This window comes from Trematomus bernacchii, unplaced genomic scaffold, assembly GCF_902827165.1.
Source record: "Trematomus bernacchii unplaced genomic scaffold, fTreBer1.1, whole genome shotgun sequence".
Taxonomy (NCBI): domain Eukaryota; kingdom Metazoa; phylum Chordata; class Actinopteri; order Perciformes; family Nototheniidae; genus Trematomus; species Trematomus bernacchii.
In genome coordinates this window covers 4411404-4439301 of record NW_022987588.1, presented here as the reverse complement: position 1 = coordinate 4439301, position 27898 = coordinate 4411404, and the positions used below count along the sequence as shown (strand labels likewise).

General features: G+C 41.1%; 1 protein-coding gene across 1 annotated transcript; it reads left to right on the top strand.

Annotated features, from left to right (window-relative positions):
* Positions 1 to 1078: 1078 nt before the first annotated feature.
* Positions 1079 to 4196, top strand: zic2a (zic family member 2 (odd-paired homolog, Drosophila), a). The gene is made up of 3 exons (XM_034128406.1): positions 1079 to 2445; positions 3570 to 3733; positions 3911 to 4196. The coding sequence occupies exons 1-3, from the start codon at positions 1473 to 1475 to the stop codon at positions 4109 to 4111; spliced, it is 1338 nt and encodes a 445-aa protein (XP_033984297.1). The 5' UTR covers positions 1079 to 1472; the 3' UTR covers positions 4112 to 4196.
* The last annotated feature ends 23702 nt before the right edge of the window (positions 4197 to 27898 follow it).

Genomic DNA, 27898 nt, shown 5'->3' with positions numbered 1-27898 from the left:
CTGGGGCACCGCTAAAGGCCCAGTTGTGGTTCTACAACCAGTGAAAAACCACTGGACTCCATATGCAGCCACACATGCTTTTTCAGCTGCGGAGAATGAAGCGGCGTGATATTCGTCAGAATAAATGATTCTGCAGGAACTTTATCACATCAACAGATTATTAAGATATATCACAATTTTAAATGTTATTGTGGTCTAGCAGTTTATTATAATTTGGTCGGATACTTTTTTAAGGGGGAGGGGAAGCTGGGTGGGGGGGGGGGGGTTGCAGCAGTAGCCTACATTCAATGCATTTAAACAAGATACAATGCTCTGCATTAGTAGGCAGCATTATGTATATATATATATTTTTGCCATCAGTTAATGCAGCTTTTGCAGTTCAATAAAATAGTGTAGTATTTCAATCAATGCATGATGCTTTATAAAGGTGCCTGAACATCACCGTTTTACACTCTTACCTTTTCTGCAGTCATATGGGCATGCGTAGCCTACTAAACATTTTTTGCTATTTGTGTAATTTTAGATGTCATGGCGATAAATGAATACCCTTATACTATATTACACGGTTCTGTGTAAACTGAAATAGGAGCGTGATACATTTCCTTTTACTTACCAAAAAAAGATAGTGCCAGAGCTGTTGCTTTTATTTAGATTAAGTAAATAACCATGAACCACAAACCATCTGACTTACTTTTCCCCCCGATCTGAATATTTGTACCTCCAATCTTTTTATTTCTCAGCAAATGCCACAATCGTATCTATTTATTTATTATAGGATTTGCTTCCACGGAATATAAACAACATGTCTCTCTCCTCTCTCTCGTCGTGATCCTTTCGCTTGTATATACCCCCAAACCTTCTCCTAAAAGTAGGCGGTAATTATTAGTGGAAAATGGCGTTGCGCTATTAAGTCGCCAAATCGCTACCTACCATTGGAGGGCCACCTGGGATTGATGAGGCGCAGTGGCCAATGAGACTGCGAGGAATGAATGAACGGGCTCCAGTTAAAGGGGGCGGAAGAAGAGGTAGAGCCAGTCCACGGAGAAACAGGGACCCTCCGCGATAAACACAGGCGAGCCAGAGAAATAAATACATACCCAATCGGAACAGCGTTTTTTGAGATGCTCCACACCGAGGACACCTAGTAAGATAATTATTTAATTCTTCGAGTGCATTTTATCGCAGCCAACTGCCGCAGTCAAGAGAAGAGGACTCAAGGAAACTCTTCATTTCGTTGCATTTTGGATTTTTGCAGCACAAGTTAAGTAGAAGTAAATTCAGTGTTCGTTAAGCCGAGCTGTTTTTTTTCCTCATGAGCGGAGCAGCGTTTTGAATCACATCTGATATGGTGTTTCTAAGGTTGGAACTTGAATCGTTGCCTGCCAGCATTTGATTTTGTTCTTAAACTTATTCGCTGTAGCCGTGTGCTGATTTAAACAAACAGACTAAAACAAAATACGCTAACTGAAATCATGTTACTGGATGCTGGTCACCAGTTCCCCGGACTGGGAGTGGGGTCATTTGCCAGGCATCACTCAGCGAGCGAGATGCAGGAAAGAGACTTGAGTTTGTCACAAAATAGCTTCGTAGACTCCGCACACATGGGTGCGTTTAAGCTGAACCATGATCTCTCCCCGGGACAGAGCTCTGCCTTCTCCACACAGGCGCCCGGCTACCCTGCTGCGGCTATCGGGGCTCATGCCGCCCATGTCACGTCGTATGCAAGCTCTCCATTCAACTCAACCAGGGACTTTCTCTTTCGTAGTCGTGGCTTCGGAGAATCCTCTCCGGCGAGCAGCCAACACACTATTTTTGGCCCCTCGGCGGGATCCCTCCATCACTCCCATACAGACACTCAAGGCCACATTCTGTTCCCAGGCATCCACGAACAGCACGGGTCCCACGGATCCCCTAATGTCCTGAACGGGCAGATGAGACTCGGACTACCCGGGGAAGTTTTTGGACGCTCCGACCAGTACCACCAGGTCTCCAGCCCGAGGACCGACCATTACTCGGCAGCCCAGCTCCACAATCAGTACGGCTCCATGAATATGAACATGGGGATGAACATGGCAGCCCACCACCACCCCGGTGCCTTTTTCCGTTACATGAGGCAACAGTGTATCAAGCAGGAGCTCATCTGCAAGTGGATCGACCCTGAGCAGCTCAGCAACCCGAAGAAGGGTTGCAACAAAACTTTTAGCACCATGCACGAGTTGGTCACGCACGTCTCAGTGGAGCATGTCGGGGGACCGGAGCAGACAACCCACGTCTGTTTCTGGGAAGAATGCGCCCGGGAGAGCAAACCGTTCAAGGCGAAATACAAACTGGTGAACCACATTCGGGTGCACACCGGGGAGAAGCCTTTTCCATGCCCTTTCCCCGGCTGTGGAAAGGTCTTCGCACGATCAGAAAACTTGAAGATCCACAAGAGAACACATACAGGTAATTATCAAAACATTGACGTTGTTTTTATTGATTTAATTCAAATAATAAGATCGGTTTTATTGCTGGGAGTAAGCCGGCATGTGCATTTATTTCGCTGGTGTAAACATGTGCCTTGCCAAGCGCAAACACGAATTAAGATCTAATTATCAGTGGCTATTTTCGGCTGCTAAAGTCGATAGTATTCGTATAAACATTCAAAGTAGATTTAGGACCACATCCGGGAGAGTGAGAAAATTAGTTTGGATAGTATAAAATAATAATGCTTTGTTTTACTGCTACATTAGGCATTTTAACAATTCTTTAGAATGTAAAACATTTACCAAACGTGTAAAAAACTGTTTAATCAGGCTTGTCGACGTTTTACTGTTTGGGGTAAACTTAAAATGGGTCAAAGGGGGAAGTGGGAGCGCGTTGCGTGCATCGTAAAGCAGACAGGGTGGTGTAGTAAATCCTATCAATTGATTTCATGTGGATAGTGCGCTTTTACCGCTCATATTTTCCCACTTTTTCCTTTAGATTTGGCCTTAGATAAATTATTCACACCTCATATCTAATCGATTTGAAATTCCTGTTTGTTTAGAAGTTGTGTGTTATGGTGTGGGTTTAGTCGAAGACAGCAGTAGTAGGCCTACTGTTTAAGCGTGAGGAATGTCTTTTGTTTTCTCATGTGTCCCTTTTGATAAGTAGCTAAGGTGCTAGACAGGGCCATTACCAGCCTTTCACATTTTGACTTATTTTCTTGGAAATGTTATTATGGTGTCTTGCCATGAAATTGGTCAGGTGCTAATTAGATTTTTATTGTCTCCCAGCAAATGGTACGCCTTCTGTAGGCCTACTGAGGACGGCCTTATCCCTCTCTCCCACCCCCTCCAAATCACTATGCGCATTATTTATTAACTCCCCCTCTCGTTTTAAGATAAGCCTTCAACTTTGAATACAACAATCAGGATCCTGCTATGCGTTGTTTTAAAAGTAATTGATTGCTGTGATTCAAGAGCATATCACTATAAACTCCAACTTTTGCATTTATATTTTACGCATCCAGTGAACTGCACAACTGCTAGCCCGAGGCATTTCTCTGTGCAAAATATCTGAATACATTTATTCCTTTTTTTCTGCAGGAGAGAAGCCGTTCCAGTGTGAGTTTGAGGGCTGCGACAGAAGGTTTGCAAACAGCAGCGACCGAAAGAAACACATGCACGTTCACACGTCGGACAAGCCATATCTCTGCAAAATGTGTGACAAGTCCTACACACATCCCAGCTCTCTACGAAAACACATGAAGGTAAATACATCGTGTCAATAAATGTGTGTGCTCATTATTAATGTGTGTGTCAGGCCTTTGTCATGTTGTTTTTTTTATTTACACTTGTGATTATTGCATTTTAAATTGTACAACAGTCTCATCTAAATTCAAATGCTTTTTTTGATGCTAATATTTATCTCTCTTATTTTCCTCCAGGTGCATGAAGCCTCCCCACCACCACCACCATCAGACTCATCACCAGCAGCCAGCTCGGGTTATGAATCCTCCACACCTCCAGGCCTGGTGTCTCCCACCACCGAGACTCAAAGCAACACCACTATGTCCCCAGCCTCAGCTGTGCACCACAACACCAGCCACAATGGCCTATCCTCCAATTTCAGTGAATGGTATGTTTAGGACTAAGCTGAAATGAATCAACACACACTCATTTCACAGCACTGGACCTTTCAGCAGGAGATTGTGCATACAAGAGGCACACAAACATTTGTTTATTTTATTATTTTTGGGAAGATGACGATTACCAACAGAGGAAAATATGTATAATAGTCTAGGTGTATTTCATATTGTAAATAATTACTGAAAGCCCACTTTCCCATTGGTTGTGATAGTTTGTCCGTCTTTGGTGTATAGATGTTCCTTCAATGGTAGCTATTTCTCTAACTGGACTTTTAGTGCACATATTACGATGAAATTGTACTATAATGTTGAATATTGTGATCCCAAGGCAAATTGATTGTACTATACTAAACATCTATAAACTGGAAAGAGTGCCAAAGTTAACATTTAACTCGAACAGACCACAATATTATGCTTGTGAATGTATACTTTAGTTTGCTGGGCTTAACTTGTGATGTTTTGTGCTTTGCAAGTTTGAATTGTGAAATACTATCTGGAAGATTGTGAGGAAAATAAACGTTGTGCCGTTCGATTTTCTGTAACTACACCCTTCCTTTTGTAAATATCAACTGCCATATTTATCCATTTGTAATTAAATTATGGTATTTACTTGCTACAGATGAAACAGTATTTATAAAGAATGTTTCTTTACTATAAATATGTACAATTATGAGCTAAACATGGGCAGTTGTTTCGTTATGTGCTTTTGTTCAAAGTTTTAAGAGGTGTTTTCTTCCTAATCGTGATAAGAATTTTACTGCATACAAATATAATAAAAGGTGTTGCAAGTGCTAAATATTTTTCTTTCATTTTTAATGCTTTCTGTTCTGATGGCTGCTGGTGCAGCTTAGTGAGTAGCATCTTTATCGGGAAAGATGTTGTCTGTTTTGGAAGTAACCATGGCACTTTATTAAGTCTCGGACATTATAACTTATAGCCATTAGCTCTTGGACAATTCTTAATTTCTCAATATTTGTCCTCAGGCTACAGGACATAGGCTAAACCTCAGGCTTTGCAAAGCCGCTCAGGCCCTAACAATGGTGCTGTTGTTGTGCAGATTAAACAGGAGGTTTTGAAATACTTTAAACATGTACACGGACAGAATTTCCTGAAATACGGCCTACCCATAGGCACAAAGTTAATTTATCTAGTTAAAATATTTTGTACCAGAGTTTTAAATATTTTAAATTAAGTCAAGAAATCCAAGCAAACTAAGCATTTTCATTCTGCACTCTCAGCACTCACTGTGTGTTCCTGTGAGTATTAATTTAAAGAAATGTGGCAAAGCTTTCTCCATATCCTTCATATCCTTGTCACTTCATATTTCCCCAGATTCAGTCATTGAGTTTATTGGAAACACAGCCGTGAATGTGACCCCTCCCCCACAATGGACACTTGAGTGCACAGGAGCTGGTGAACTTGAACTTGACTCGGCTTAGTCCAGTCTGAAAGCTTCTTCTTCTTGTGTATAATAACCTGTGATGGGAGCTGGCCATATGTCTCTGTACCTCTGTTATTAATTTAGATGGTTTGAAGAACGCTTCAGGCGTGTTTGTTTTAATTTGACGCATTGTAGTGCTGTGAGCAAAGATAATGACAGTGAACTTGTAGGCCTATAGTTAATACGGGTCTGAGGCTCTTTGAAGAATAAATAATTAAGGCTATTTATGAATTAAATAGGCTAAAGAAAAAATAAGTGTTTTTCCGCTAGTTGTTGGTTGTATTGCTGGCCTCTGCTGACTGCGCATGCTTCTGTGTGGATATGTTACTGTCATTTTGGTATTATATGTGTCGTGCTTCATAGGCGTTATTTATCATAGAAAACCCATAGTGGGTCTTGTGATAGTGGATATCCGCCGCAGGCCGACTCTCCGCTGCAACAGCAAGTGGCACTCTGTCTTATGGAGCTGCTCTAACTGCAGGCAACGTTGTCTCCTATTATACAGGCATGCTCGCATTATGTGTCACAGAATCATGAGGTAAATAAAAGGATAAAAGGAGGATCGTTTCTATTGGTAAAAGCTGTTGTGCTTTTTTTTTTAGCAAAAGTGTAATAACTGAAATGAGTTTACCACACTGTCTAACTATAAATATTGGTTTATGTGCATCTTATTCAGCACATGAAATCACCTCCTAATGGCCCCTTCGGTGGCTGACCTCTCCGGCGGAGGAAGGTATGACCTGTGGGGAGTGGAAAAGGTCAGCTCCACACAGTGTGTCGATGCCGGTTCCTGTTCGGCTCCAGCTGCGCTGATATTGATCCGCGGAGAAGGAAGAGCTTTTTTCCTTCAGTCTGAGCATTGTTGTCTGTACTGTAAGGATAGTTCACTGTCAGAGCACTCCCTGTCTGCCTCACTGGGCCTAGGGCTTAAAGGTGCTGTTTTTCGGGAGTCACACTCGGACTCAGGCCAAAGTTCAGCAGTCAATCTTTAAGGTCACGTAATAAGTTCACTGACCAATTTCAAGCGTTCTGCGTGAGCGTATTTAAAGTGGTGTCATTGCGCACATGCTGCAGGTGGATAGGAGATAACAACATGCCAAACACTTTCTAAGGCACATTTTTACTTTCAATAACTGTACACCCATTAAGTATTATGTATAACTTTATATAACATCCTGATAACAGGTTGATTCGATAATAAAAACATTACAAGGGAAGCAGCATATTTTTACCTGTAGCCTACTCTTGACCAACGTCTCAGGAAACAATTAGCAGTTTATAATGAGAAACAGTGTATTCTTGGAATACAGCATGCACACAGGATTTGTTAATGACCAATATATATTTATTTATTTCACACAACTTTATTTAGCCTACCACTACGTCAATGTAGATGAGTACTGCGCCCCCGCTGGTGTGTGTGTGTGTGTGTGTGTGTGTGTGTGTGTGTGTGTGTGTGTGTGTGTGTGTGTGTGTGTGTGTGTGTGTGTGTGTGTGTGTGTGTGTGTGTGTGTGAGAGTGAGAGAGAGAGTGAGTGAGAGAGAGAGAGAGAGAGAGAGAGAGAGATATTTCTTTATCAAGGGAATGAGTCCCCCTTGCATTCGAACATTGTTTGAATTAATCTTCACTGTAGTTGTAGTTCACTTATCTAGCTTATATATAATAGTTTCTGTAACTTTATGTGAGGTTTGAGTAAGAGGGCGAAGCAAGGAGCGCTTATGGCTGCAGGCCTCCAGGGAAGGAAATCAAATCAGTGCGTTCAAGTGATTCTGCACATGCTGCGCTCGTGTGCGCGCGTATCCTGTACTAACATGTCAGACCTGTCAGTCTCTCAGGTGAATATATCTGCTGTATTGGCTCAGTGTTCACATCAGCAGTGATTATTGTGTTTTTGGCATATTTTATAGTAATATATTAATTATCTTCCACACTCTCTCTCTTTCTCTCTCCCACTTATTCCCTCTCTCACACACACATTTAATGTGTAGCCTACTGGGCACGATCTTGTTTTTCATTCTAACGCAAGAAAATATATATCGTTGTGTTACTGTAAAACATTGCGTGTTTTTGCATACAAATCCCTCATTTCAACGATAATGGAGAGTAAAACAAAAGCAGGCCTGATTTACCTACAGCATAAATTATTGATCTTAGTACTTATGGTCATATATGGCAGCATAATTGTTTTCCTCTTATTGTTAAGGGCAAATATATTGTTTTCTATGTTTTTAATTAAACTAGTAAACAAAACATTTATATTTCCGAGATATCCACTTGAGACTTGCTTTAAGATATGACGCGTTATAAAAGCACATTATGGTGTTTGTTATACTGCGCAGTAGTGGCTATGCCTATACTGGGGCTTTTTAAAGCCAGACAACCTTTGTATTTAAAATAGTGTTGTAAAAAAATCTATTATCGCACAATGTAGGAATCAAAACAATGTAAATAAATATTTGTATTTGTAAATGAATGAATGACAAACATTGTATCATAGCTACTACGAACTGTTTAGAAGTTATTATTTATAGTTTTTGCAAACAAACACTTTTCTATAGGCACAATTAGAAGATTTATAGCCAATTACACGTAAATAATATCATATTTATTAAAACCGAAACAATATTGCTCATGAATGTTTACCTAATTATTCCAAACAAGTTTTGTTTTGATTGAAATGAATTAAAAATATATTTGAAGTACATTTTAGCCTACTTGTTTTAGACGATTTTAAATCGACCTATTCACAGGCCTTTCTTTTTGTGAATAGCTGCGTCATTATAACATAACTGAAACGCGTTTTAATTGTAGAGTTGTTAAACACTTTTGCTTTGTTTGCACATTTTAAATTCGTATCTTTTCGTTTCTCAATGTGATACTTCCCAAATGGGCCTCCTTGGTAGAAATAACAGAGCCACTATGAAGAGTTTGTCGGCCACAATGTTTTGAAAGAAAACTTTTTAAACAAACGCCATATCCTCTAATTGAATTTGAGCTGCTCTAATGAAATGATCGTGTCCGTTCGCCGGCCTTTGTTATTTATAGGCACACAAGTATCACATCAAACTGCTCGCCAAAAAAGCACTATTTTAATACAGTAAATACATTTTACTCAATGTTTCATAAAACTATTCAACTTTAAATTGAATTCGCAAATAATGTAACATGTTTTATCTTGCAGTACCTTTAAAAATATTACTTTTTTTGCATGATTGATATGAATTAAAATGCCTAGCAAAATAAATATGAATCTAATGGTTATGCCAAGTGTTTATGCATCTATACTCTGCAGAGGAAGCTGCTTGTGGCCTTCATTATAATCTCTCTTACTCTCTGTCTAGTCTCTCTTTCTATCTAACTGAACAATTTAGGGTCAGCTTATCATGCAGTTTGTCGTATACAGACAAATATAGTACACTTAATTAACATTGCAACATTTATATGTATTCCTCCCATTAATCATTGTTGCTTTTTTTCTTTCTTTCTTTCTTTCTTTACCTTTTTTGTCTGTCTGTCTGTCTGTCTGTCTGTCTGTCTGTCTGTCTGTCTGTCTGTCTGTCTGTCTGTCTGTCTGTCTGTCTGTCTGTCTGTCTGTCTGTCTGTCTGTCTGTGACATGGCTTATGTTGTGTTTGTACTGAAGTCTATGTACAGTCTGTCTTCCTGTGCAACTCAGCCCCCATGGCCTTTCATCTGAGTTCAGCGGCCGCCTTTCTCACACAGATGAATGTGTTTCTGTGAAAGAGCCGGAATGGCTGTCACTTCTCCTGGCACGGCAGAGAAACAAACAAAACCCCCTACTCCTTTAAGGAAGCTGGCGCAGGCACCTCCCATCGGACACAAACAGCACAGAGTCAGAAGCACAAATAGCCTCAAAAGCTTAACACTCTCCCTTTCATGCAGAAAGCTTGGCATGACTGGCCCTCTCATGCACACAGAGTAACACAAAGTGGAGAGGTGCAGAGTAAATGACATACTCAAGCTTGACTGAGGTGTGCTCATTGTTGTGGTCTGCCCCAAAAAAGGGTAAGAATTCAACTAATCCCTCACAAACTCAGCATCCTCCCCTGCTGTTGCTTTTTCACTGAGGTTCTCAATATGGCTCCTACACAACACCTTGCCAATTCTTTGTATTGGCCACAATGGGTAATGTGCTGTTAATATGAGGCGTTTTCAGGTAACTCTTTTCTGCTGCAGCCAAGGCTCTTCAAGACAAGAGCAGGTGTACCATCAAAGACCAATTATCTGCAAGTAGAACACAAAACCAGCCTGGCACACAGTGGCTAATATCATCGCTTTGCTTTTATCTTGATTGATGTATTCACAGTTTGTGCACATCTTTGGTCTGTGCCTACTGTATCTGGATCAAGTTTATTTAGTAGTGCAGATCCTTATATATAAGAAACAAACTTGTCATGGCGTCCCCACACACAGACACTAACAAAGTATGAGTGTAGACTTCCTCCTCCATTCAAAACCACACTCAGCCAAGGAAATTTTCAATTTCCTAACACCTGTAAACATGCTGTTTTACCTCGGCTGCTTTGATCTTCAAACAGGCCAGAGCTGTGCCCTGGGGGACACGGTGCAGAAAGGTGACTGGGTGGTGTGTGTTTTCGGTTTTATAGGGACGCCGGCAAGTAATGGAACATACCTCTTGGCCATTTTGCATTTCATATTTTAAGCTCATGCTGGAAAAGTCTGCCATGCGTTCCTCATCATTAAGACCACCTCAGATGAAGCTGAAGCAAAATCAATGTCAGGCCTAGCTCAGACTGAAATCAAGACGCAAAATCAGCACCAAATGTACATGACCAAACATGGAAATCATTAAAAACTCAATTGCTTCAGCTCCAAATTTTCTATTTCAGGGACGGGACATATGATGTCGGAAAATCTTTTCGACCTTTGATTATTGGCATTTAGAAAGTTGCAAAAAAAGGAGACCAAGATAAGACAAAAACAAATGAAGTATGAATAGGCTTTTTTTTTTACAATTGGCTTCTGTCTTAGGTAAAATCTGATCATGGTGAACAGCCCATTATTATCGCCTGTGAGATGTTACAAAAATCTTTATTTAAAAAGACACCATTGATAAGCCTAAAAAGCAAATTTGTCTTTTTTTTTCATGCAGGTTGCACATAGTGAACACATCAGATTTGTTTTCTCTGACAATGACAACAAAACACTTGTGAACATGTAATCTGCAAATCAGCTCCTGCTTGATCCTTCTCTCTGAACACTCATTGTGACACATTAGAAAAGTTTCAGAAGAACAGTTCTTTTAAACTATTCATGCCGGTGAACCTAGGTGTGGGCATGTTGTTCACTCCCCCTCCGCTGTCACTCATATTCAATTCATGAGTGATCAGAAAACAAAAGTCACCGCTCATATTCAAATAGATTTATATGACATGACACAGGAATGAGTTGAATATGCCCCCTTCTCCCCCCCCCCCACACACACACACACACACACTCAAACACACTAGCCTCCCCGTCTTCTGTCACCTGCTCTGTTTTCTCTTCTTTTCAGAAACTGTTATTGATTTCTTGCTAAAATCTTACAAGACAACCCTTGACATGAGCGTAATCTAAAGGAAAACAGTGACATGAGTTTTCAGTGAATCTCCCTTCACTCACTGAGATGATTTAATTCATGATGTGTTGTGACATGACTGTGTTGAATGTTTAATATCTTAAAACACATCAGTGGTAAAAGGCTGTCTGACTTCCACAGGTTTATCTAATGAGACAGAAATGAAAGAGGACAGGGATCAAACCAGTTGCGGTCCCCATGATACAGACTCTTACTCGGTAAATCATTATCACTCTGATCTTAACAGCGTTTTCACTGTCTGCTTCTCTCCAGAGGGTTCCATTCGCTGGGGGAGAGACAAACAAATAGCACACTGGTGTAGGCTTTGTCACATGCACATTAGCGGCTCTAAACTTTTTTTTTTCCTTTTGCTGAATTTCCTTCACAACCAGCATTTGGTCACTAGACATGATATTGATTTTACATCTTGATATATTCCTTGATTTGATTATACAACTAAAGAGGTCAGGCAGTTTTTTCCATCTTTATCAGTGCTAGCCTTTCTCTGCAGGGTGCCGCTCAGATGGCACCCCATAGACATGGTAAGTTCTCTCAGAAGAGGCTCTGGTTGCTAGCCTCTAGTTTTTGAGTTTAGTGGGCTGGAAGGAGATAATTTGATTGACTTTCACCTCGATTTTTTCGCTCTCCCTCTCCCTTATACCTGGCAGTCCTTTGACAGTATGAGACCTTTCTGGTCAGTGAACGTATTGACTGGCAATCAGTTAGCACTTGACATGTCAATTCCCAGTCCAGTGTAGTCCTGTTAGGTTTGAGGTGTAACTGTGTATTTCTCTATGACAGGATTGATTTATTTGCCAGCCATCTAACAGGTTATGATAGAATAAGTCATTGTGTCCTGCTCCTCGAGATCATACCTTGCATGACTTAAAACATGGATACATTTCCGCTGTTGAATCTCAGTTCTTCATTTAGCTGCCATTTGTTTAGAGGCATATCAGAATACAAATCTCAATTAACAAATGCGCATTTTTAATTAATTTCTACCCCGATTACCTTTTGTCATGCAAAGCTGTTGCCTTTCCTACATCCACCTCCAATCTAATCTCAGCCATTTGGCCCTAAAATGTAAAACCAAACAAAGTCAACTGACCCCCCCTGTGCCCCCAGGAAAACCAAAGCTCATGTTGATAAAGGTTGTCAGATCTTCTTTGAGCATTTCGAAAATGCTCATGGGACCTTGATTGTGAGGTACTAAGTGTAAACAGTCACCTCAGTAGCAAAATAAGTTGCAAACCATTTTGTAAAAAGTTATTTTTTCAGATGAAGGCCAGTTACAACGGCTAAGGCCAACCAAATGATGGGCATCATACTGATGGATAGTAGCATGTGTTTTGTCTGTTTAGATGTCTTATAAAAAGTGTCAGGGTACCACAAATGGTTGGTGTGCATTTACTCTTCAATGACAGGTTTTTGCATATAATTTTTGAAGGATCCATATTTTTCTTGCAAAACATGAATATAAACATGACTCTAAAAAACAGCTCACGCGTGGCTCGTTCAGTGCGCCGCTGCACGCTGACATCCCCTCCTGTCTCCTGTTTTTGCTCCGCTCACCTGCAAAGGAGGCGTTGATGGTTGTGTGAACCCCTGTTTTAGGAGTGTTGGCTAAGTTTACTTCCCACCTAGAGTCTCCTGAGTCGGGGGGGGGGGGGGGGGGGGGGGAACGGAGCCCCTCTGGAACTCCCCCCTCTTGGTCCAGGAGTGCCGTGCGGGAGCCCCTGTCCCACCAACACTTGAGAAATAAATCAGACACGCTGTTGACAGCCGCTTACAGTGAAGCAGGAGGATGGGGAATAACATGAAAAGAGCGGTATTCATGACAGATATTTTCACGGCTGGTGGAAATAAATAAGACTTGGAGGAGGGCCTTCATTTAAAAAAAAGGGAAACAGTTTAAACACACTGAGATTGAATGAGAAATTCCCCCATGAGTTAAATATTTGGAAAGTGCCAAAGCTGGCTGTTGATAAAAGACAATCCTGTGCTGCATCAGGGAGCAATGTAGATGACACATCGAGAAGCATGCTTTTTTGTTGTTGTCAGATGCACAGTGAGCTTCAGTGAGAATAACAGCCCCTCTCCCCTCCCTGTGCTTTAACACTATACGTGCAGAACGTCTCTCACTGCTTTACAATGGATGTTCCATATTTGATGGAAAGGCTAAAGACAGTGTGGTGTGAAGCTAAGGGTAGAATTACTAAAGCTTTAACACTGATACCTTTGGGACTTATGCCCTAATCAGGTGGCTGAGTTGATGGAGCCCATGGCAAGAGGAGAATCATGACGATTATGGCATGTTAGCACATGTCTGAGGGTGGAGTGGACAGACAGATGAGTTCATCAGTGGCAGGGCTGTTAGCCCCCATGCTGATCGGTAACTACCACCCGGGCCCAACCATGTCCTCACGCACAGTGGCCCCTCATTAAAAGTATAGGGAGAGTTAGGTCTATGTGCATATAGGTTTTCTTTCAGAATGATTTTCAAAAGTGAAGGCTGCATGATTGATATTTGTCTCATACATGTCTCATACAGTCCTGCACACATATACACTTTCCAGCGAGTAATACTGTCCTTTTAAGGTCACCTGCCACAAGCAATGCACAAAATAAAAACGCCTTTTTCTGCAATTTGGTTTTGACTTTGTTACGTGACTTTGTTATTAAAAAAGCATAACGTTAACAGATAACCTCTGAGAAGCAGGCTCGTCAACATTGAGCGTTTCACTTGTCTTTCAACATGTGTGTGAAAACAATTCATGCTTTCTGACCGTGTGTGACCCTGCATTGTCAGAGAAAAATGCACTGTAAGCTGGTAGGCATGTCAAGCCACAGTATGGGGTCCTTACTTGTGCTATAATCCCAGCCATGGCCTTTTAACCCTCTACGGCTCACCATTCTCTCCACTGCTCTCTCCTCTCCCTGCACCTGACAGTGGAACACGAAAAAACAAATGGAGACCTTGAAAACCATAAGGCACTGCTTGTTCGCCCTCTAAATTGCATTTTTTGTAACCATAGCTTCTTGGCCTGTGTTTGTTTGTAGATTTACTTGTGTTTTGTTTAGAAATGTAATATCTTTTGCAGAGTTGGCCCTTCTAAATTCACATGCAGCCTGGGGATGATATTGATTTGCTGTTTGCACAGTCTGTCTCATCTCGGATACAAGGGCTGCAGTTTGTATTCAGGTGAATGTTTTCCCACCTGTCAAAAAGTCAGCTCAAGATCCTGCTTGACATTAAAGTAAGTCATTCAGGCTTGTTTGCAGTTTTTTTTCCCCGAGTACTTTGAAAGATACCCTATAGCTTGTTTGCAAAATTCCTCCAAACATCTCGGCGAAGTCTGTTTAAGCTTTAGAATAGATGCCTTATTGTCTGTATATTTTCTTATTTAAAGGTTATATGAATTACATCTTCTAACCCCCCCCCCCTCCATTGTTTGATATTATACACTGATATAACAATTACTTTTAGGGTTATGATCTTCCATCACACTTTAGTGCACAACTACTCTGTGAACTTGATTTCACTTTTCTCTCTTACTTCCCACCATCCCCCCTACTTTAACTAATAAAGCCTTGTTCCCTGCTGATGGAAAATTGTCAGTTTACCTCGAGCTGCAGGGGGCCTGGCAATCAGGCCTTAGAAAAGCAGTGCCAGGTTAACCTGCTGTGATAGTGGACTCCAGGGACAGTGCCCCACCTCTGCCTGACATGCAGGGGCTCTGCACACCAAGAAGAGGCTCGCCTTACGCACAATAGAATTTTTACCAGCCTCTTCAGTTTAACGTTATGAAAATCTACCTTCGGGTAAGACCTTTGCATGCTTTAAATTGTTTCATTATTTCTTTCATATCTTCTTTGATTGCATTTCTTGTTTTGATTGTGTGAGGATTTGCTTCTTTATGGAAGATTTGTCTTCTACTTCCTAACTTCATGTATAATGACGTGATTGCCTTGATAAGTCTTGTTGTTGCCTCTAGGTAGGCCAACAAAAGCATCATACATAAGAAACACAAAAGGAACCTTTTGAGAGTCAATCTCGCCAATCTCCTAGAGGAACTGTTAATAGGACACTTACAGTATATGGGCTCAGAAGTCTAGGATGGAGATGCGCTGTAGCAATTCACATTTCTTCACCTTACTAGTGACCTCCAGGGCCAAGCTGAACACAAGGGATCGCAAGACTTGAACAATAGACAGTAATCCAGAAGTGTTTCTTAACCTGAGCACTCCAAGCATTTGTCATGCAGATACCTTCTGAAGTACTAGCTATGCAAAACTGAGCATTGGAATTGGACACTTTGCCTGTTCATTTAGATTCATGTCTTTGCACTGGAACATTTACATCATAATGCAAAGCCATCATTGGCCCCACAATGCAAATGTATTTTTTTCGTAGAGCCTGGATATGGGCAGTGTTTTAGAACATGCTGGGTTGCTATTTTTCCGCCACAGATGGAGCACCAGTTTACCCTGACAGAAGGGGTCATTATCAATCAGACCCCAAAACATACTGCAGCGTTTGGTCATTGTATGTAGCTACAGCTACTATGAGGTCGATGTGTGTAGCCAGCCTGGTGTCAAGATGCAAAGTGTCACATGCAAGCTTATCACAGTTTTATGCAAACCTCTTTGTATTGACTTCAACACATTTGACTTAATGAAGTGAATTAATTAAACTGAATTGAATTCAGGAACTCTTTAAATAGCAACACAATTAGTCAAGCAACCTGGTTGCGACGTGTCACATTCTGCATCGTCTTCATGTTTCTGTCTTTGTGTCATTCAATTATAGTAGTTTTCTGTGCTCAATTAATAGCAATTGGAGGTTATTTTTAATACAGGTCAATGAGGAGTTTATTTCACATTGTGTGAATGGAGTATAGTTTTATTTAAAATGATGGTTTGCCAATTATTTAATTTTTACATTGATGGTCCCCAGAAAATGAAACCATTTCACCTTTAGCTAGGAATTAAATTATTGGTGTTTAGATTTCCATAAAATTCCATTGCCATAAAAAGAGTATCGTGGTTGCCTAGCGCAGTGGTTCTCAACTGGTCAGGCCTCGGGACACACTTTTTCCTTTGTCAATAAATCGCGACCCGAAATTTTGAACCACTCAAATCTATTCAACAAAAAATCGTGGTGTAATATATACGCTTTACAGCATACAATATTAATTAAAGTGAAGTACAGTGCATATATCCCTTGTATCCCTTGACAGAACTAAAGTATGCTTTTAAAAAAGGTTTAATGAGATGATGGAATCAAAGCTGAACTGTATAACATAAAAAGGCACACATGCTGTAAACCCAACCCCAGCAGGGGGGTCTGGGGGGATTCTCCCCCAGGAGATTTTTAGAAATACTAACATATAAACTACGCATTCTGGTACACTCTGAGAAGAAAATAAATAAATATATTACTACCCGACATATTCATAATATTGTATGCCATTGTTTGTTTTTCACTTTGTTCTGACAGTTGATCTTACTGCTCCACACAGAGAGAAGAGCAAAGAGGAGATAGTTTTTGTGAATTACTTTAAATTGTGGGTAAGGGTAGATAGCCCCCATTGTTCTGTGATCTGTCAATCATCAAACCGGGGGTCATATTTCATTATGTGTTCATTTTTATCTGAAGTTGTACCCATGGATGTATAGAGTGGCGAAGTCACGCCCATCTACTTCCGCCCCATGGGACATTATTTCGGAAAAATAATGAATTGAAGTCAATGGAGAGAGAAAACTTATCTTTCGATCCTGTTTGAATTGTGCCATGAATTACACATATGATGTTTGTCAATCTTAAAAAATCATTTCCATGTCAAAAAAGTCACAGTTTGTCGTAAAACTGTTGAAATATAAGACCATGAAAAATACGCAACTAGAAAGACTACACATCCCAGAGTCGCGTAAGTGATGTCACAATTGTTTTCCTCCACTAAGAGATAGCTAAGATCAGCGCAATATAGATAGAATCTATCTATATGGCGCTGGCTAAGATAAGATAACTTTAGCAAGATGCCTGTGTGCTTAGTACCAGGTTGTTATCATAGCAGCAATGGGTCTTGCTCGTTCTTTCGCTTCCCGTCTGATGAAAGGACCAGGAGTGTCTGGATCAAGCTAGCTAGTAGCTAGCACGTTAGTTAGCATTACAGCCTTGTCATTTTTATTAGCCTTAACATGAAGTAACCCAAAATGTTAAACAGTAAGAGTAGTAGTCATATTTCGTGAACCCTTTGAAGAGTACTGTCACCGGTGTGATCATTCTATAATACACAATTTAAGCCCGGGGGAGAAATGCTAACGCTAACGCTAGCATCGACGATCTTCTCTACTTCATGCTATCTGCACAAATGGTTGACATTAAACATTAAAACGACCAGGCAGTTCAGAGAGAATCAAAGGAAGGCAGGCAGGCAGCTTTGCATGACATTCTTCAGGACGTGTTTCATTGTGGTGATAGTGAGGGCAGTCAATCGTTTTGTTGACAAGACAGTAGTGACGGCCATCTTGGTGACGTGTGTTGTTGACCAGAGATGTAGTTCATTGAGCATTTCACACAAACAAATGTGTTACTTCACAGTTTTACGACACATTTTTTTATTTTTGACTTGCAAAATTATCTTTTAAATTGACAAACATCATATGTGTAATTCGTGGCACAATTCAAACGGGATCGAAAGATAATCTTTCTCTCTCCATTGACTTCAATGCATAACTTTTCCGAAATAAGGTCCCATGGGGCTCAACCGGAAGGGGAGGGACTTCGCCACTCTATAGAGTGGCGAAGTCCCTCCCCTTCCCCCTTCCCCCTTCCCACTATCACCACAATGAAACACGTCCTGAAGAATGTCATGCAAAGCTGCCTGCCTGCCTTCCTTTGATTCTCTCTGAACTGCCCGGTCGTTTTAATGTTTAATGTCAACCATTTGTGCAGATAGCATGAAGTAGAGAAGATCGCTAGCGTTAGCGTTAGCATTTCTCCCCCGGGCTTAAATGGTGTATTATAGAATGATCACACCGGTGACAGTACTATTCAAAGGGTTCACGAAATATGACTACTACTCTTACTGTTTAACATTTTGGGTTACTTAATGTTACTTCATGTTAAGGCTAATAAAAATGACAAGGCTGTAATGCTAACTAACGTGCTAGCTACTAGCTAGGTAGCTAACTTGATCTACACACTCCTCTTTCATCAGACGGGAAGCGAAAGAACAAGCAAGACCCATTGCTGGTATAATAACAACCTGGTACTAAGCACACAGGCATCTTGTGAAAGTTATCTTATCTGAGCCAGCGCCATATAGATAGATTATATCTATATGGCGCTGATCGTATATATACGGTATTATACGTGTATCGTAGTGTCTCAATTGTGACATCACTTACGCGACTCTGGGATTTGTAGTCTTTCTAGTTTCGTATTTTTCAAAGTCTTATATTTCAACAGTTTTAAGACAAACTGTGACTTTTTTTACATGGAAATGATTTTTTAAGATTGACAAACATCATATGTGTAATTCATGGCACAATTCAAACGGGATCGAAAGATAAGTTTTCTCTCCCCATTGACTTCAATGCATAATTTTTCCGAAATAAGGTCCCATACCCCGGAAGTAAGTGGGAGGGACTTCGCCACTCTATAAAGAGTAGTTCTACCGCAAAGTTATTCTCCGTGGGGACTTCCGGCAACAATCTTGATTCTGATTGGCCAGAAGTCTCGAAAAAACATCAGCAAAGATGTTTTATTGAGAATATGATCACTACTTGACAGAAGTTTTCAAAACTGTTTATGGTCTCCGGTACTTCCAGTCCAACGCCTACTGCATGCACAGCGTTAGAAAATCGAGCCTTCAAAATAAAAGTTTGACTTAAAAAAAGAAATAAAAAAGAAATAATTATTTTGTTTTCTATTTTTTTTCTTCTCTCACACATCTGCGACCCACTCGAAACGGGTCCGCGACCCACTTTTGGGTCGCGACCCACCAGTTGAGAACACTGGCCTAGCGCATGCTTGTGATGACCTTGGTTATATGTATTTCCCTGTGTAGCCCAACTAGCAGGTCAAAGTTTCCAATGTATTGTAAAATACCTCGAGATGGATGTTGGATGGACATTCAATGTTTACAGTCAATGTGCCTTTGGTGATCCTTTGACTCTGTGTGCAACTATTAGGTGAGCATTTTGTAATTTATAATACTTGGGTTATGATTTAAATTCCTTCAGAACAAACGACAAACAAATAAGAAGCTGCTTCACTTTGAGTTTAGTGTCGACTAACCACTGTTAGCAAAAATGCTAAACATCCGCATGTTAGCATAATCAATATTAGCATGCTTAGCTAGCATTTAGCCCGCACAGAGCATGGCTACAGACTCTTGGTCACATAATAACACATATTTTTGCAGAATAAAATATGCATTTGTGGGGTAATGATTATTAAACTCCTCTTTCATTCTTAATAGACGAGTGGGCCTTTGTGGACAACGTGACAGATGGTGCTGGAAGGCAGGTTTGGTAAACAATTGAGCGCAGTTATGGTGTTATAGTTTGGTGACTTTTAAAAAGCATATTAATTGTATGTAATGCACACTACATAACAATAATCTGGCAAATCCCTTTTCAGTTTATTTAATATAAATCATGTTGGATACACTACATATTCTTCCCTTCCTGTGTCATATGTAAAGAATGTCTTCACTAAAGTTCTTCTCCAGTGTAAATGTAATATTTAGAGAGGCACTTTTTAATGTTTTAGTGCTCAGTGAAAGGACAAGTTGACAACAAATGGCTCATAAAGCTTCTATACTCCTGCTGCTGTTCTGATGCAGTGGGTGATAGGATTCCTAGAATATGCCTCCCTGCGCACCGTAATCTGTCACTTAATTAGCCTCTAGTTTTAAGCACCACATGCTCCTCAGGTATATGTGTTTTTGTTTGTGTGCATGTGCAGCTGAAAAAAGCGATTGCAGGTGTTGCTTGTTTTGTAAATTGTAATTGTTGTGTTTATATTTGTTTATGTGTAGCTAATACCCATGTGTATGTGAAAAGAAGCGAGACAACAACAACAACTTTGTGAAACATAACAGATGCAGATAAATTGGAACATAGACACGGGAGGCTTGTTGTGTTTTGAGAGAAATAAATCAAAATTATTCCTTAAGAGCCAATATCATGTACACCGAAGATTAAACGAAGCCTGAATTAATTGCTTTCTCACTTCAGATACATTTGGCTCCTAGCTTTAATTTAGCTTTAATTTGGGAGCAAGGCTGACCTGACACTGTGTTGGGATATTCATTGCATCCCTTTTAGTCAGTTCATTTAATTATGCCATTCTGCCCAGGGTGCCAGCGCAGAGCAGCATCTGAATGTTGCTTCATCAATCTGCATGTATAAACAATGTGGGCAGCCAGGAGGAGACTAGATGACCAGCAGACCAGTACTTTAGATGCACTTGTATGTGTGTTTGTGATACAGTGTGCAAGGAGAGGCAGCCGAGTTTCTCTGAGAACTAAGTTGATCCATGTGTTGCTGTGCCGCAGACGCTGTTAATTGGGAGGAAACAGCAGTTGGGATTAGTGTGGGGAGGAGATGAGCGTGTAACCATTAAAAGGCTCCCCTACTTCTTTTTAGATGTAGTAAAACACATTGCTTTCACACTTATCAATGACAAGATTTTTTCTTTTTTCGTGTTAGCATCTTTTGTGACATACGTGAGATCATACAGTCCTCCTCTCTTGTCTGTGTTTCACATCTGTGTGTTCCCGCTGTTCACTTCAGTTCACACGTGTGCATGCCTACACCAAATTAGATTCCAGAAAAAAACAATCAAATAGTTAATAAGTCTTGACATTCATTTTCAAACAGGTAGCAGCAACTTGAATGCTTAATGTGAAGCTAAGTGAGTGAAAATGAGAGAGTTCAACAGATCATTTTATTTTCACTTGAAAGCTGTTCTTTTTCTGCTCAGAAGTTCAGATCTCGAACTCAGTGAATTTAGCCCATTTGATACATGGAATACAGGAAAAGGCGGGCTTCATCTATCTATCAACATGAATTCTTGTTTAACAGACAAAGTGACTTGTTCTTCGCACCTCCATTCAGATATGACAGCCAATTTATGGAAAGAGCAGTGGGCTTACATGATTTTCAGTACTTGGTCGAAAGTTGAAAATGTTGTGATAGCAAGTCGGTATCGTCGATGGATTTGAAAACGTATTGGAAGTTCAAGCCCTAAAGAGGCCCTTTAATGCTTTTTGAGGTTTTCCCTTTCCTGTAGTATTTGTGCATGTTACTGGTCGGCAAAGGCTAAAATCCCAAAGTTCCCTCTAGAAGGAGTTTCTCTCCTACTCACCTCGCCTTGTCATTTGTTTATAGCAGCAACATAAGGACATCACTACGTAACACTCTGAAAAATATAAAACCAAATATTAACATGAGTTTCAGAACAGTATAAGGATTATTTCCTCTCCAAAGTTACTTGAATACAACAATAAAACACATTCTATATACAACATTGCGATCATTAATATAGCAGAGTGTGGATAGTGTACGCTGTCGGCCAAAGAAATCACTCTGATTGGCTGTTCAGTTTAGCGAATCAGTGCATGAGAAGCGAAACGGAAGTGAGGGACCCAAACAAACTATTAAGAAGGCAAATCTGAGATTTAATTTAACTCCAGCTCTCGACACAGGTTCGGGAAAGCCCCATGAGCTTCTCGCTGTTGAGTGAAAATGGAACGCACACGCTATTTGTTGTTTGTTTATATCACGCAGTCTGTTCTTCTTCTCTCGGTTATCACGCAGTCTGTCTTCCGGTTGTTGCCTCTTTTGAATGACGAATACACACTACCACCACCTGCTGGTAAGGAGAGTTATTGCCACTCACACATGCGCAGTTCGTACGTGCAACTTGGCCGTCGGCTGAAGTCTTTGCGGTGTGTTCCAGTGCGAAACATGGCCAAGACGCAGGAGACATGAGGCGACGTGAGACGACGTGAGACGACGTGAGGGGCGACGTGAGGCGACGTGAGGGGCGACATGAGGCGACGTGAGGGGCGACGTGAGGCGACGTGAGGGGCGACGTGAGGCGACGTGAGGGGCGACGTGAGGCGACGTGAGGGGCGACATGAGGCGACGTTCCGTCGGGACGTGTTCTTTGGTGTCAGTTTGGTGTGTAAGAGGCTTTAAAGTGAAAGTAGATTTGCTTCATCCTTGTCAAACACAATTGTGAAATTAAGAGTGGAGTTTTTATGTACGTATGTTCTAGTACTTTCTGTCGTTTTTGGTCCAGCCAAACAGAACAGTAACAGTTTGCAATTGAGTTACAAAATAATGTTGACGCATACTTATTGTATGATGGACATTATGTTTTCTGTTGTTGGGAAAATGGCGGCATTGATTGCTGGGATTGGCACTATCCCAAAAAGCTCTCGTGGCTGCCACAGCATAGAAGCTGGGGAGAATCAGGAGGAGAAAGGAGGCGGTGGAAGCAAAAGGAGGAGTAAGAGGAGGAGTAAAGAGGGGAGCACAAGCTGTACAAAAATGAAAATAGTCCCATGGAAATCCAAATAGTCATGCGGCAAGACTACCACTGCCACCTACCCATTACAAAATACTCATGAGCACGTTTGCCGTTATGCTCCTCACTCCTCTGCATACAAAAAGGTATATATTATGAGGGAATTTTAAAGGGAGAATAAATTATTTAACAAAACATGGGGGGATGGTGGGGGGGACAACAAAACCACTGCGGGTGGTAATTCAAAGCAAAAGAGAACTGGGACCGGCTTGTGTTAACTGAGATTATGCTCCGTGGCTAAAATACAGTGAAGAAATTCCACTGTCTCTGGCTTTCATGTCGAGGATGAAAATAAGATGTGTTGAACCAAGACTTGTGGTGGTAACACGGTGATAAACAAACAAAACACCACATGAATACCCAATTAGTGCGTGCGAGTGAAGGCCTAATAGCACGTTTGGGTAGGTTTGGAGAAACCAAAGCCACTGCTTGGCCACTCGCCACTGCCTCATCACACACTGCGGCATTACCACGATGACCGCCTCACGTGACATTTTTTGCTACTTTTTTCATATAAGCTTGCTGTTATTGTACCAAGACCAAAAGATGTGTGTTTTGTTTAATTTTAAGATGCGAGTTGAAAGAGTATTATCTCTGAGGAGGACATATTTGAATTGGTGGATTTGGGCTGTGTGTATTCTTTGGCTTTGCAAATATCTTTGTTGTGCTGAAATGTTCCCTAAGCTCTTTTTCAAGTCTGCAGTTTCCTGGCGATAACTCTGAGGAACAAGTTGTGTGCGTTTGTGGGAACAAGTGCACTTAATTCTTCTGCTGATTTTGAGCCAAAATTGTAATAGGGGTCAGATCTCTTTGGGGTTTTTTGAGTAAATTGAGCATTGGAGGATTCCACGTACTACATTTATTGTGTTGACTGTGTATCTGTGCATATGCTGCCTCTCTTAAGTAGTCACATGCATTTATGTTAAGCCAGCATTAGCGTTGTTGTCTTTGTCAGTAGCAGGGAATTTATTGTCAAATTGTCCTTCTTGCTTCTGTGAAGATAACCTGTCTCTCCAGAGGTGTTCTAATGTGGCAGATGGTACTAATTATCAAGGGTCACACACATGCACACACACACACACACACACACACACACACACACACACACACACACACACACACACACACACACACACACACACACACACACACACACACACACACACACACACACACACACACACACACACACACAATGTGTTTAAGGTTATTCATGGAGTGATAAGACCTCTTAATATAGCGTCTAATGTGTTTTGTGAAAACCCTACAGATGCTAGAGTTCACACGTTAATGGAGAAGGAAATGAGTTGATGAAGCTGTAGAAAAATTGTAGGCGAGCAGTGTTTTTAATTTTACAGCACTGGTACTACTTCTAGCCCTCGATAGATTTAGTTTTGTTCTACTTCTGTGCAAAGGCTGTCAAGTTTCATTAGACTGTAATAAGAGCCACTCAACTTCTTGCACCTCCAAAAGAAAATGGATTGAATCTAGCTATTTTTGAATTTTCAATCTTTGCTCTCGCTCATGTACACGCACGCACGCACGCACGCACGCACGCACGCACGCCCGCACGCACGCACGCACGCACGCACGCACGCACGCACGCACGCACGCACACACACACACACACACACGCACACACACACAGTGTGGTGCATATTCTCAGCCACGGTGGCTACAGTTCCTGGTTCTCTGCATTAACCTTTGCAGTGGTATTTAATTAAAGGTCCACACCTGTACCACCACCCCCACAACCCCCCTCCTCCGCCCCCTCCTCCTATGCAGAGCCAGGGCTAACTGAAGGCATGCTGTACATCTGTGGCAATTAGCATGACCTTAAAAACACCATGAGAGCCCTGGCCCTCACCCCCCGCACACTCCCCTTTGCCCCGTGGACCACTGGCTCTGCCTGTCCTTCTCTCTGACCCCGTTGTGCCGTGGCTATGCTCACACCCAGTGGGCTCCGACCGATTATTGTGGCCCCTCTGCTCCACGGGGCCCTGGGGGACCACATCAGGACACAGGTAGAGGTCATAGGTTCTCTGTGTTCCTTGAGGGAGCTTCCTTGTGTTCAAACCCCAAATCATCATTACTCAAATGGGGAGCGCAGGAGGCGACTGCTGTTAGATTCAAATTTTTGTTCTTAAGGATAGCTCCACTTTGAGGCATGCTAAGATATTTTGAATTTCATTCTATGCAGCACCAAAGGGGTTCCCTCAGCCCAATGTAATGTACCTTATGACTTGCTAGCAATGAATGCTTGCAGCTGGCCTTAAGCAGAGAATAGAAATGTGACAGAATAATCAAAACTCTGAAAAGATTGGAAGTAGACCTCCAAACTTTGTTACACATTATTCCAATTAGTTAATTCCATTAACTTTGTTTTCACTACAGTATCACTTCATCCAATACAATATAAAGCTCACAGCTGATAACACTTTCTTTATGTTTTGGCTCTCACATCACTTTGGTTATCATTAGGGAATGAGCATCATCTTTAGTGGTTAAATATTTAGAAGGTCAAAAGTAACCTGAAACACAGAACTGGATGTATGTAGTTCCTACTCTTAACTGTTTTCACAATCTAAACCAAAGCACTTTTGATGCCTTAACCACCTGTGCTATGTGTATGCAGCACCATTACACCTACTGTAAGTACGGTATACATGCAAAACATTTTAAAACAACGTATTGCTTTGTACTTCCATGTAAAAGTCTTGCTTTCAATAAAGGGTGTTAGATGAACATGCCTGAAGCACATGGCAGTCATGAAAATTGAGAAATCATTACCCTCAAATTATGTTACAGGCATCATTTGATACATGCAAGTTGATCAGTGGTCGTTGCTCCATGAGCAAATCTATATTAGAGCCTTTTTTCAGAATTGCTTATAGTACACTGTAGGGGCTGCAATAACAGTGATAGCACTTATTGACCAGATAAATGTCTTGAATAGAGTCACAAGCCCACACATGATTAGCCACTCATATGTGCACCCATGCTCATATGAGTGTACGCATGTGTCCACATACACCTCACTAGCCTCTGTGGACCCCCCGTGAGGTCAGGAGCACCAGTGCCCCCGTGGTTTTCCTGCCCTATGGTATCATGCTGGGCAGATATTTCTGTCTGCTTGGATGACTCCTTGACATGGTGTTTATTTGGATTGGCAACTTGTTTTCATTTGAATCGATATGCAGCGCAGAGAAAAAAAGGGAGTTGACTGAGTAGGGTAGTGGCAATCAGGAGCGAGCGCCGATCTGCTCTGACATGAAGATCAGCGGCTGAACATGGACGGGGGCGGAGGGAGACAAGTGCATCTCAACATGGATGCTTTCAATTAAGACTTAAAGTACAGTCGTCGTAAAAGAAGCATGCCATATAGCTGCTTCTTTTACATTTTGGAGTGCATTTTATTTCTCTCCCACTGGTTAGAAAAATATCCAAAAAGCCACACCAGGACTCAAGATATGTTTGTTTCGTTCATTTGTATTTTGATTTGTTTTATTTAAATGGAATGAAAAGTCCAAATTAGCTCTTTTCTGCAGATCGCTTCCCCAGCAGCACTACCAAGGGAAGGCTAATAAAATGCCATCAGAGTGAAATGAGAGTTAAGTGGAGGGGAAAAAGCTGAATATTCACACTCATTTGGCTGACACCTGGGGGACTGCAGTCACTCATGGCTGCATTGATATGCATTGTATTATGTGCTCCTCACCCGTTCACTCTGACAATCAACAGCTTTAACACCTTTGCTTTAATTTAATTAAAGCTGTGATTGTCAGGGTGAAAACTTGATTTGCACATGGGTTCACGTGTGTGCTTGCCTACGCATTTGCACAAAACACAAGGGTCATTGTAGATGGAGGAGGACCAATTATTTCTGTGTGGATAATTAGACAACTTAAATGGTTGTCCAAGCAGAGCAGAGCTGGCGTGGAGAGAAAAGTGTCAGCCCAACACATTTCCCATTGAGTCACATTTTACATTCAACTTTGGAGAGCAGCCTTTCCTCAGGTGCACGGCCTCAGGCTTCTCTCCTGGTCAGAGCTGAAGCTGCCTCAAGGCTCTGAGCTCGGATCAACATAACCCTTTCTAATTCCCTCTGGAGGGAAGATGCAGATTAAACTATAATGGAGTCTGGAGGAAGAACCTTTAACAATTCCAGATAGGGATTCAGTGACAGTTTATCAATGATTTAATAACACTAAATGCAGAAGAGGAATGGGTTTTGCACTGGAACTGTATGATAAGAAGAAAAAAACATGTAATATAAGATCCAAGCTGTTTTCAGGCTCATTATTCTACAATAATGAAAACATCAATGTGATGTGCTATAAACAGTTTTATATTTACATAGAATATGTAACATTCAGTATAACTATTGCTTGTTTTATTTCCAGCCTATAGGAAGGGATCACATAGGCCTTCTGAGTCCAACCTATGGATGCAAAAAAGGATCAAATCAAAAGATCAATGTATCAAACATTTCTCAAAGCCATGTTAATTTTTAATCTTTGGTCAAAGGATGGTCTTGGTCGCGTTGGTGGAACTTTAAAGGGCCGCAGGAAGAAAGAGACAGGGAGCTGATGAAAGTGTAGTCAGGTTTTTCAAAGCGTGAGGCGTTCGCTAAGCTATTTTCTTCACACTCTTTCATTACATACTGGTCTTTCAGAGCTTAATGAACACCGTGTTTTTAGCACTGATATGTTGTCAGTTTGTGACATTTCCATGTGATCCCAGCATCTATCATGAAGGTAAAATAATGTTGCTGGTCAGGGCCTTATTTATACTTCTCTGTTAGGGGGCCATACCTACCCCAGTTATATGAATAGGGTCTGCAGCTATGCCTTAGCAGGTGTGTTTCACTCAAAGATGTATCTTAGCTCTGGTGCACCACATGAACTATGATTAGTCAGCATAGTTGTTGGTAATGACACACTTAGCAGTTAATCATTTATTCATTTATCATCATGTATTTATTTGCTCTCACTATCAGTTAATTTGTCTTCAGGAAATGGGTTTGATATAATACAAATTGACAAAGAAAACACATTTGTGTTTATTATGAGAAAAACTTGAGAAATTAACCATTCCATTGGTTATTTCCGGCAATTGCAGCACTTGTTTAAGGAAAG

Excerpts from the sequence above, each read along its gene's own strand:
- zic2a (XM_034128406.1), top strand. The coding sequence starts at position 1,473 with ATGTTACTGGATGCTGGTCACCAGTTCCCCGGACTGGGAGTGGGGTCA. Across the intron at positions 2,446-3,569 it reads CCACAAGAGAACACATACAG|GAGAGAAGCCGTTCCAGTGT; the intron begins GTAATTATCAAA and ends TTTTTTCTGCAG. Across the intron at positions 3,734-3,910 it reads CTCTACGAAAACACATGAAG|GTGCATGAAGCCTCCCCACC; the intron begins GTAAATACATCG and ends ATTTTCCTCCAG.